At 31.1% G+C, this 12,746-nt stretch overlaps 1 protein-coding gene across 2 annotated transcripts in view; it reads right to left on the bottom strand.

Annotated features, from left to right (window-relative positions):
- The window catches only part of LOC145291508 (uncharacterized), a 783,169-nt gene that overhangs the window by 482,950 nt on the left and 287,473 nt on the right, over positions 1-12,746 (bottom strand). For both annotated transcript variants that reach the window (XM_080137475.1, XM_080137464.1), the window contains exon 2: positions 376-531. In XM_080137475.1, coding sequence (XP_079993601.1) covers positions 376-531 — 156 coding nt within the window. The remainder of the gene's footprint in view (positions 1-375; positions 532-12,746) is intronic.

Raw genomic sequence — 12,746 nt, forward strand, 5'->3', positions numbered from 1 at the left:
GCGCATATATATATATATATATATATATATATATATATATATATATATATATATATATATATATATATATATACCAAGCATCTTTTTTTTAAGTTGAAATAGTATTACTGATTAAAATGAGAAACGCCTAAAGGAGCATGCTGATTTAATAATAATTAAAATAAATAACCGTTAGCTCAACCGGAAAAACAAAAGCACATCCACCCAAATCTACTGCGACATTTTGTTCCATAAATAAACATTGTTTATTTATAATATTCTTACAGAAGTTATTGCAGGAATTTTCTCCCTATTTGTTGTGAATCTAATTAGTAATTGTTGTTTTTGTTTTTGTATTGTCTTCTTAAGCGGAAACACAAATGCCTTGCTTCTTACCTGTAGTTCTTCTTTAACTCGTCTTTCCTCTTCCATGGACATCCGCTTTTCATGTTTTTTGTAATATTTCCTCTTGGCTGCTTGTAGGTTGAACCATGTGTAAGAGAAAGCCTTCACATGAGGCAACAATGCCTCGATGAAGGGATGAAATTCATCCTGTAGACAAAATGAAAAAAAAAAATAACAGACATTAGTTAATGAGAAAATGAAGGAATTCATAAAAGAAAATGATTTCAATTTAATTTAGCCATCCATACAAATTTTTCCTTTTTTTTTTATAAGTAAAAACGATTATCTTTAAAGTTTTTTTTTTAAATAGGAAACCCATTTTCCCCAGCAAAATTTTAAATTAATTCAGAATACATTACTTGTTACTTTAACAATTACATTGAAAGCATTGCCAGGGCCGCTGCGAAGAAGGTAGGCTCTCTCTACCGTACTAGAAAACTGCTAACACCCAAAAGTATCCTGTACCTCTATAAGGCCACCATTCGCCCATACATGGAGTATTGCTGTCACATTTGGGCTGGTGCATCTGCTACTAGTCTCGCTCCTAGACAAGGTTCAAAAGAGAGTTGCTATCTGATAAGCCCTGAATTAGCATCTAAGCTTCAGTCTCTGTCCCATCGACGAAATGTTGCATCCCTCTGCCTGTTCTACAAGTATTTTAATGATGAATGCTCTGACGAACTGCAGACACTTGTGCCCCACGACGTAGACACCCTCGACAAACCCAACAGGAAGCTAAATCCCACCCCCACACAGTTGAGATCCCTAGATGTAAAAGATCTTTCTACTCCAGTAGTTTCTTCCCCAGAACCGCTAGACTCTGGAATTCCATTCCAGGTCCCTGCTTCCCCAACTGTACTGACATGCAGAAGTTCAAGTGTAACGTGAACTGACATCTTGCGGCCCAAATCCCAACATAGTACCCCAGTAGTTGTTGCCCCTGATAATAGTCCCCTACACCAAAGTGGCTATGTGCCTTGTTTGGGGTGAAAATGTAATTTAAAAAAAAAACTTGTTACTTAACAGTTGTATCGTTTTTGAAGTTGTTGTGAAAGCTTAATTTATCTTCCCAATATAAAGGTTTGATCTGCCATTTCAGAAAGATTTTCTTTCATGAACATTTACCATAAAGAAAAAAGAAATAATTTTTTTTTTTAATCCAGTATGTCTCAAAACTTTCCAGAACCTTCAAGAAAGATCGAAAGGGTTCTAAAATATTCTAATATCGGGTGGCATTCTCTATAAAAGAGGTTTTCGCGCTAACCCAGCAGTTGTTGATTTGTTGATGCGATAAATTCAAGGTGTGATTACAGGTTTATAAATCCTGCCGAAAGAATCCTATTTAAAACCTTCTGTTAACAAAAGGTAATTTCTTTTGATTTTATTTCAATAATGAAAAGCAATCATGAATTTAAAATTTTGACATTTTTTTTATTTGAATGATTAAACTACTCAGCGTACTTTAATCTTTTTGCATAATATCCTCATCTACCTCTCTATCATTAGCTTTTGGATTCGTTATCAGCTTAACTAAAAATGTTCTCCGTTTTGTTTTTCATTGATGTTAAATGTTTTAATTTCTTATTTTGTTACACTTTTAACCACATAACAAAGTTGGGTGTTGACGTATTCTGCTGGTACTGAAATTATCCGTTATGAATGAATCTGATTGGTTAGTTTAATCATGTGACACAAAACGGATTTGAAGTTAGATTTCAGTTGCTGAAGATACTTTAGTTAGGACGGATGTAATAATGCAGGATCCTGCTAGATAAGGGTGCTTAGATGCCTGTGTGAATGATATGTTCTGTCAACTTGCTTAAGTAATTAACTACAGAAATCTGATTTTTATTTGAGTAAATGATCACGTTGCTTATTCTCTTTGAAATATTGAAAAAATGTTTTTAATACTAACTAGTCACTTCGTATCAAGGCCTAAGGGCCACTCGAGGGAAGATTTAATGAGTTTGTCAGTTGGACCAACACCCTGAAACGACTGGAAACGATAGGTGAAATGTGTAGAGTTTGATTTTTAAAGAGAACGCCTCAACAATGGCTTAGAAACAACTATGTTGTATTTAACCGGGAAGCAGCCTCATGGTATTATGTTCTATCTTGAAAAGAAACTTTGTACATGGAGGTTGTGTTTAGTTTTAGGTACACAGAGGTTGAAAGGGAACTTATTTACAGTGGTTGTAGCTAAACGAGTTTTTGCTGAGGGAAGCTAAGGGTTGGAGCTCAGTAGAGCATTTTCTATGAAAAACAACCCCGATAAAGGAAAGAAAGTCTAGTTTTATAATGATAAATGATTATAAATAAATTATTTTAGATAAATAATTTATCATTTTTTGTCTTGTTTTTTAATCTAATTTATAAAATCCACTATGTCTGTCTGTCTCACTTTTTTTTAAAGTACCTCTTTTCTGAGACACAAGGTCACAGAGTTACCCGAGGTGGGTTAAATGATTGCATTTTTCATAGACCATTCTTTAATGAGAATTTAGCCAGTAAAAATAGCTGCTAAGGGATCAAAGTTAAAAATAATTTGCAATTAGCCGGCATAAGTCGACTTAAAGTGCTCTTGTACGCATGCATAAATGTACACTTAAGTCGGTTAAATTAAAAAATTTACTTGTCCATCTGATGATAGCTTAACGGTAACAACAAAAGCTGGTAGGCGAAATGTTTTGGTTTTGATTCTAGCTTATGGTACCCCAGTCATATTTATTTATTTTTGAAATTACTGCTATATATTCGGTACAAGATAATAATCAATAGACAATTTGCTCTATAATAATAAATACAAAATCTACATAAATGAAAATATAATATTTAAGCATATTATATGATCAGGGAATACCAAGCGTCCTGCTAGTTAAAAAATAAATTTTTTAGTGTTATATCTCGCGGTAATATGGATTTCCCCTGATTTTATTTTGTTAGAGACCTTCTCTTCCCTGAAGGGAAAAAACGACTAGTGCCAGAGCAATCCCTTGAGTCAAATAAATATGTATACCAAATATGGTTGGCATACATGCATGGAAATGTTTGGCTTGCCAACAGAGAATAGATAGATAAACACTCCCAATTATTAATATAGACACAGTCTGATAATTTGATATAAAAAAAATGGTTTGCAATATTAAGGGAGGATCTATTTAAAAGATGAAAAAAAAAAAAGAAATCAAAAGTTTTTTGGTAAGTAGAATCATAGCAAATGTGAAATCCTTTCTTTTTATTATTATTTCTTTCTCTTTTATTTTTACATAAATTGATATAATCAGCGAAATGAAAGAACTCATGAACTGTAGCAAATTTCGACTGATAAGTTAATATTGTTTTGTTCTTACATTCTTCTTCTTTTTCAGTAAAGTCTTGAAAGAGAGAAGAGAAGAATCCAAGCTATTTAAAGTGCTTTCAAGCTGTCGTCTGTTCAAGAGATTGTAATTCGCGATTCCGTGTAATTTGATGGATTTTGTTTTATAAAGATGAGTGGTAATAGAAATATTATCTTAAACATTTCTGAAAATAATACACTTAATACAAATTCCGAGTGGTTGAATATGCTTGCTTAAAAAAAAAAAGTCTCACGTAAGCAAAACCGCATCGAAGAAAAAAAAAAAAAAGAAGAACTATAGAAGGTTCCATTCTCTAGATGCGGCTATTCAATCTGCACATTTAATGATGAAAATGTTATTTCAAACTGAAGATGAACAAATATGCTATTTCATATGTTCGGGTGGCAGACCAATAAATATCTATATAAAACGTTAACGTGACAAACTGATGAAAATTGTTATTTCTGTAGTAAGCATAACAGATCGATGAAAGGGGAGGGGTTGACGATGGCTAAGTGGTGAACGACATGGACTGAATACCTGAGTGTGCCAAGATCGAATCCAGTTCATTCCACAGAAATATTTTCATCAAACTAACACTTGATCTTGTGCCTAAGCTTCTGAAGAGGAGGTAAATAATATAACCGATCAAAGAAAATGCTATTTCCAACTTAATATGAGGGACTAACAAAAATGTCATTTCAAAAGTAACAGTAGCAGACCAACAAAAATGTTATTTAGAACTTTAATATGACAGAATGATAAAAATATTATTTAAAATTTTAGCATGACAAACTAACAAAAATATCATTTAAAACTTTAGCATGACAGACTGCCGAAAATTTTATTTCAAAATTAAGCTTGATAGACCAACAAAAATCTCTACTATTAATAACAGGAACTTTGTCTGAGTGTGCGTGTGTCTAGCTGTGAGATCATTCCCTATGGACTCCTAAACGGCTGGGCCAATTTGTTATTTTTAATTTCACATAAATATATTTTATATTAATGGCAGTGTACTTATATAGGGTTTGTATTGGAATGTCTTTGATAAGTATCAATAATTGATAATCGAAAATATCTGATGAAAGAAGGAACAGGCGATTTTGATTAAAGTTAACGCCTTATACAGCCTAACACTTGACATTTGAGAAGTTTTATGACTACACAAGCAGAAAGACCTGGCATATAAAATCAACAGTAGGTTCTCTAATGTGAAAGGGGTGTGTTCAAAATGAATTTTTCTGTTTAGAGCACAATTGAACTATGATACTTGACATTTGAATTTTAAACTTTAATTCAAGCCATTACATATAAAAATAATTTTATAAAATCAGCGGTAGGTTCTCTACAGTGCAATGTAAACTACAATGTATTGTGGACTAATTCACTGCAGGAAAACATGTGAAGCTTTTTCCTGATCATCATTAAATTCCGGTCAGCGTCGGATATCCCTGTTAGTACTATTTAAAGCTGAAGTGAGAGACAAAGAAAAAACTATTTCAAAAGTAAGTATAATAAATTTGGTGAAAATACTATTTCGAACTTGACCATAACAAACCAACATAAGCTTAAATGCATCTAAAATGAGATATGTTCATTCAATCTGCGATATTAGCAATAAAAATTATATTTTAAACCGAAATGAAGACAGACCAACAAAAAATACTATGTCCAACTTAAGTGTGACAGATTCAACACTAAACACAACCAAAGAAAATACTAAAATGACCCTTTTACATTTAAGTGGGACGGACAGACAGAACCTCTTGTTTGGATGCGTCCAAAATAAGATACGTCTATTCAATATGAGTATTCAGTGATGAAAATACTTTTTCAAATGTAAATGTAACAGACTCGCCCGGTGGACAAAACTTCTCATAGAGATGCAAGAATTTATATGAAAAAAAAATGCTTACGTTACAGATGAAATAATGGAAAGACAATTTTAAAAAGACAACAATTAGAATTTGGTAAACATTCAATTGCTTCTCTTACATTGAAAATATTTTGATTTGCTCAAAAGAATGAAGATTCAATCAAAAAGCCATTTTTCTCATCCGCAAAGATCCAAAGTATAAAAGACATCATAAGTGTTAAGTACATTTTTTTTCATCAATTTTATAATAGATTGAAATGTTGTATTGTTCCCGGCATAAAATTATACATTAAATTATGGAAGATGAAGTGAACAGGGGAAAGGAAGTTACAAATGAACAGACGATCTCACCACTAGCATCTCTTTTTCTTCATCTTTTAGTTTAGGTAAAAGAAAAGAATAATAGAAGAATGGGAGGTTCTAACTTATTTCATTATACATTGAACATCTTTTCTTTCAATTTTCTATGAAAGAATGGTAATCAGAACATGTTTCTTATGTTATTATGTGCATTAAAAGAACAAAGAACAAAACGCTAAGCAAATGTACAGAAAATAAGTTAAATAAAATGCATTTCAGTATACATACACATGTCTACAGCTCTATTTATAGAAAATTAGGCGGGTGTATATTTTTACATATTTCTATATATAGGATTCGCCTGTAGACTAATTAACCAATCATTATCAATTTGTGAACATAGCGACTATGCGTTAAAAGATGTAATGTGGGTTATATTTCTATATTTAGTTTAATTTAGTTTTATGCCAAAGGGGGGGGGTAAAACCCTTTTGTGATGATGATTTAGATAACTTCGATTTTTCTGACAATTTTAAAAACAGCTAGAAGACATCAATTAAAAATAATGCCTAAATTTCAAGTCTTTTGAGTATCTTCAATAGTTTTTAGAGTCATAATATAGGCACAACCATACATTTAAAAATTCAAATATTTCAGATTAGCATTGAAATTGCTCCTTAATCATTAGACACTAATTAACCAAGGGTCCCTGCATTTCAATATCTTTTTTAAGATCCTTTAAGTTCAAACCTTCATTTTCTAGAATCAAAATCATGTAATGATTTTTTCTTAGATTTGAATAAGGATTCTTGACAGGGTTTAATAATATTATACCTTAATTGTGTTCTTCATAAGCAAGCATAAAATTTGTGTAAAGCTATTCAAGAAATTATTTTGATTCTTCGAAATACCATTCTCTTCTTGAGTGTTATTTTCACAATGTTTCAATCAATGTAACCTTTGGCTTTTTTCATGTGTATCCTTTTGAACTCTGGAATCTACATTCATTTTATTTAACTCATGGGGGTAGCATACTCTCGTTCCATCAGCCATGACTGAGTAGAAGTCTTAACTAATTTGCAATTGTAGTTTGAATGTCGCCCACACTAAGGATTAGATCTTCAATCTTCAGAAGAGTGTAGTTTACAACTAAATTTTACTAAATATCTTATCCACTATGGTAAGGGTGGTATAATGAATAAATTCTGAAACCTAATACAACTAATCTAACTCCAAATCCTTCCATGTCATACAACTGAATTAACCAATCCGCCATCAACCGCAAAACAAGTGATTGGTGAAATAGAGATTCAAATTAAGTGACCTTTTATATTTGACAAATCATAGATCTACACTTTACTGCAAAAGCATATTACTGCTAAGTAATATGTAACAGTTATGAAAAACGCTTTCAATGTTAAAACTTAAAGATTAAGAGCAAAATCATTTACTTTTGTCTTTCCTTCTCCGTTTTCACCAGATTTTGATATGTCCAACACAACAAGGACCTTTTTATTTCCTGAATATTTATGAAGTTTCTAGTTTCTTTGTTCCTTTTATTGTTTTCTTTTTATTGCTTAGTGGGTCAGCAATTATTGGATGTATTTGTTGCCAATTACCAATGGCAACCTTCTGGATCATCAAACATTCATCATTTGCACCAAAAATGTTCAGACGCACATGCAAACACTTCTTGGTTATCTGTTCTGTCTGGCAATGACAGTTCACTCTACACTGCAAATAAGTACTCATACAGCTATACATGTACTGTATTTGTTATTTTACTTATGCACAAGGTCAAATACGGGTTTGATGTGAGACAAACTTGGGTAATATGGACTTTCGTATGTTGAATAGGCAACATGGTCGATCGTGCTGACGTCATGTGGAAAATTAAAATTGTGAATTGCGGATATAGGAATGAAATGCCTTTTAATAATACAATGCATTGAATAAAATATATTAAAAAAATCAAAATAATACTTAAATGAATGAATCTCTTTAGAAAGATTTAGGTAATAGATTGCCGAAAAAAAGAAGACGCAAAAATAAAAAGATTTAGGTAATAAATTGTGGGAAAAATTAAATGAATGAATCACTTAAAATATTTTGGTAAAAAAATTGTTTGAAAGAGAAGACGCAAAAAAAAAGGGTATTATTTTGAAATTTCTTTATTTTTATTTTTTGCATAAAAAAACTATTAAAACGTATTTCGTTCCTATATCGGCATTTCATAATTTTAATTTTCCATGTGACATCAGTATCAGTCGACCATGTTGCCTATTCAACCGACGAAAGCCCATATTGCCCAAGTTCGTTCCATATTTGACCTTGTGCCTAACCTCCTGAAAGGAAGTAAGTAAGTAAAATAACACATGCAGTACATGTATAGCCATATGAATACTTATTGGCAGTGTAGAGTGAACTGTCATTGCATGAACTTGATTTGAACTTGGCACACCTAAGTTTTCAGTCAGTATCGTTAACCGGTTAGCTACCGTCACGTCACAGATAAATATCTTTTGTAGTTCAGTAAAATGTCGATGACGATCTAAAACCTGTGAGAAAACTGTTTACAGAAAACAGGAACAAAATACGAGAGACGGTATAGTTTCTGTAAAGGAAGATATCCATACTTATCACATTCAAACTGCCTTGTTTGTTGGGTAGCTATTTGCAAGAGGCCAAAAGTGCATGCTTAGTGTTTGAGTCTGTTACATGAATCAACTCCCTGTTCCTTTTGTTTTAGTCGTCTTATTTTATCTTTCAAAATGGGTTAGTGTCCACACATGTTAATTACTGACATCTCCAAAAACCCAAACTCTGCGGATAAGCATTTGCCCTCTTGCGAGTGTCTGCTTCATAAGCAACACATCACAGGCACTTTAGATCTAGTGGATATCTATAATCACAGAAATCCATACCTTCTGTTACAAGCAGAACAAGCAAGAACACTGCCAAAAGAATGTATATCCGGTTTTAGTGTTAAGAGAGTAGAAAGTGGACTTTGGGTTTACTTTCAGCAGCCTTGTAACTCTCGTTTTCTTTATTTTATCCTTTAATTATCACATTCTATGAGTGATGCTTCTGACAAAGGAGAAAGAATTACTGTTTTTTGGGTCAGAATCTATTCATCTAACATCTATCACTGGTCAATTTTTAACCTTACATTGTATATTTATTTATTTATTTTTGTTAATTAGCTCCTTGTGGCTTCATGCCTTGTTTAAAGTGATTTTCATAAAAAAAAATACTGATTCCGAATACCAGTTATCAATCTCACCAAGGAAGCTGCAGGTATCTGTGTAAAATGATCATTTTAGAATGGTTGGGGGTACGCATGCACCAGTAGCTTTGAACTACAGTGGCAAGGGGAAATCTAAGACTACCAAGGTTCTTTAATATCTTCAGGAGTCTGTTCATTGAAAGAGTCCCTATTTTTCACCAACAAATGTGTTATTTTTCAACGTTTTATATGATTGTTAAACTTACAAGTTGATTCATATATTGTTTGTCAGGTTTTGTTTTTATCCTACTGAATGATTAGCCACAATTCTCACTAATCAAGTTTAACGAGGAAAACAGTTTTGTCCTTGCCTGACTATGCAATATGCAATAAGTATTTCTGAAAAAAAAAAAAAACTAAAGCGAATTAAAATATATTTGTGCCAAAAACATAGTGGAAGGAAAATAAACAAAAATAGATTATTTCAAATCATGTTGATATTTCAGATGAATTGCTATTTGGGTCTGACTTAAAATTTAATAATAATTATATATATATATATATATATATATATATATATATATATATATATATATATATATATAAAGAGAGAGGGGAGAGAAAAACAGAGAGAGCATAGGACAGACAGAATCAAATGAAAATTTAATTTCTAGGTTGATGAACATAAAAATTGAGACAAGGTTTGACTGTATTGTTTGATTATGAAAATAAATATATGATGAACCTGCATTTTCCTGTGGGATTTCTATTTTGTGACAGAAAACCAATAAACTGGTGTTATTGGTGTAAGTACTGTGTTGCGATAGTCTGGATTATCAGTAATGATGCTTCCTCACTGAAACCATACTTTAACACCAACGTCATCATTTCAAGAAGACTTTTTGCCAGTAATACACTTTAACTAACCGAAAGTATTTTGTGTTTTTATTTTAGGAAGAGTTACGGTAGGGAAAAAAGGAGACAATTTAAAATGTAATGATTTTTTTTTCAATTTTCACAAATAAAATTATTGAAAAGAAAACAACTGCAAACATTTTAAAATATTCTAATTTACTTGTTGCATTTTGCATCTAAATAAATATATTTTCTTAAAGTGATATGAAAATGCATTCCATTTATTTCATAATATTCTATATTTTATTTGTGAATTAAAAAAGTTATTTATTTTGAAACATAGAATCTTACATTTTATTTGTAAATTAGAAAAACACATTATTTTGAAATATTATTGCTAATATAGTAATTGTTTTCAAATTTCCATTAATTCAATAAATGATTCGTAATTAATGTTCTGTTTTGTGTTACTTTGTTTCTACTGAATTTATTTTAAATTACAATGAAAAGTTTGGTTTTAAAACTTATTAAAGTTTGGATTGTCTTCTCTTTTATCTAACATAACTTTTCTGAAAAAGAAGTCAAAGGTATTTATTATTAGCTATTGCCAACTTTTCTGCTTAACTTCCGTTGCTATTGGTGGTGGTGGAGGAGACATCATATATATATTTTTAATAGCAGAAAAACATGCAATCTTTGGAGTATTAGTTTAAGTATCATAATGTTTCAATTATCAGTGCCAACTTACAAAATCCTGTTTTTTAATCGAATATCAATACTAAAAATTTAAATTTCCTTATTCTAATTTTCAAATTCAACTCGTACCAAATTGAAAATTCTTCAGAGGTTGCATGATTAACCTACATGTCGTATAGAATCTGATGCACTGAGTTTAAGTTTATGAATAGTAAAAATAAAAATAAATCAGTTCTTGTTTTTAAGTACCCGAAGAAAACAATATTTACCTAAAAGAGAGCAAATTAAGAAAAATTATCTCATATCATTTTTTTTTCTATAAATTAAACTGGAAATTTGAAATTAAGAGTTTAGTAATTCTATTCAATTTTGCTTAGTAAAACATGAATAAATATTCTAAAGATGCACCCACTAATATGTGCATTTAATCATAAAATTGCTTAATAAGTCACCACTTATCAAGGCTCAAAAGCCATTCGAGGATAAGGGTTAATAAGATTATCAATTGGATCGACGAACAATACTGTGAGAGGATTGGGAACAAGGGTAGAAAGCAGAATCTAATTCTTTAAAAGGACGACTCAACAAATATTTGTCGACATTGAACTTAAAGGTGACTATGTTGTAGTTAGTGGGGAATCAATCCCGTGATATTGTATTCTGTTTTAAACTGAAGTGGAACAGACCGACAAACTCACAATGGGCAAAAAACCTTCTTATCGAGATGTGTGGATTCCCTTATAAATACTATTTGAAACTTAAGCCTGTCAGACCAACAAAAATGCTATTTCAAACTTGCGTTTGACAAAAATGTTATTTAAAATTTAAGCATGATACACTGAAAAAATGCTATTTAAAACTTAAACATGACAGGTTGACAAAAATGCTATTTAAAACTGCAGTACAACAGACCAAAAAACTAATTTTTCAAACTTAAGCATGACACACCAACAAAAATGCTATTTCAAACTTAGGCATAGTAGACTAAGAAATATGATATTTTAAACTGAAGCATGACAGACCAAGAAACATGCTATTTTAAACTTAAGCATGACAGACCAAGAAACATGCTATTTTAAACTTAAGCCTGACAGACCAAGAAACAGGCTATTTTAAACTTAAGCATGACAGACCAACTGAAATGCTCTAACTTAAGCATGACAGACCACGAAAAACGCTATTTTAAACTTAAGCATGAGAGACTAACAAAAATTTGAAATTATAACAAAATATTTGATAGACAGAGATGCACAGTCACATCTCAAATAAGATATGTTCCTTCAAGCAACACATTTACCCAAAAATAGCAAGAAAAAAAACTTTTCTGGTAAAACTTGTTTGGTAATAAATGGTGTGTGGTTGGTAGGTAGCTCGAGACTGGACAACAGTTTGGGGGTTAATGGAGAATTGACTCAGATATAAACATGAGTCTGAGATTCAAAAGATCTTAATTTTGTTTTCTTATTTTATTTGTTTGTTTTATATGAGTATGAATAATAAAAAAAAGTCCATATAGAATCCATAAATAATCATCCTAATAAAATGGCAAGAAATTATGCAGGAAGCATGACAAGAAAAAGAAATGAAAATTTATATTAAATGTTGTCAAATTCAGGAAAGGAAATCGAAAATATGTAAATACACAAGATACAGATACAACGATACAAACATTATATATATTCTTACACACACACATATATAACAAAGGATGTAATTCAGCAAAATGATCAATCAAAATATATCTGAAAGACAAGAAATTGAGATTTGTACTTTTTATAGATAGTGCTCAATATCTTTTTAACAGAAGTGTATTAATAATATAGACAAATGTATATAAAGATTACACATATAAGAATATTCGTCCTAGGATGAATAAAAATTCCACAAACAGTTTTGCACCACTTTTCTGTCACCATACGAAGATTAAAATCAAGATATAGTTCTATTACAACTTATATCTCAAATTCCATAAACCAAATTTGATCAAGGTTCCTTACATAATTCTGATTCTAGAAAATGTCTAAAATTTAAGGTTGGAGAGGAAATTGAAATTCCGGGAATCTGGTTT

Source organism: Euprymna scolopes, chromosome 2, assembly GCF_053919585.1.
Source record: "Euprymna scolopes isolate OS-2025 chromosome 2, ASM5391958v1, whole genome shotgun sequence".
Lineage (NCBI taxonomy): Eukaryota > Metazoa > Mollusca > Cephalopoda > Sepiida > Sepiolidae > Euprymna > Euprymna scolopes.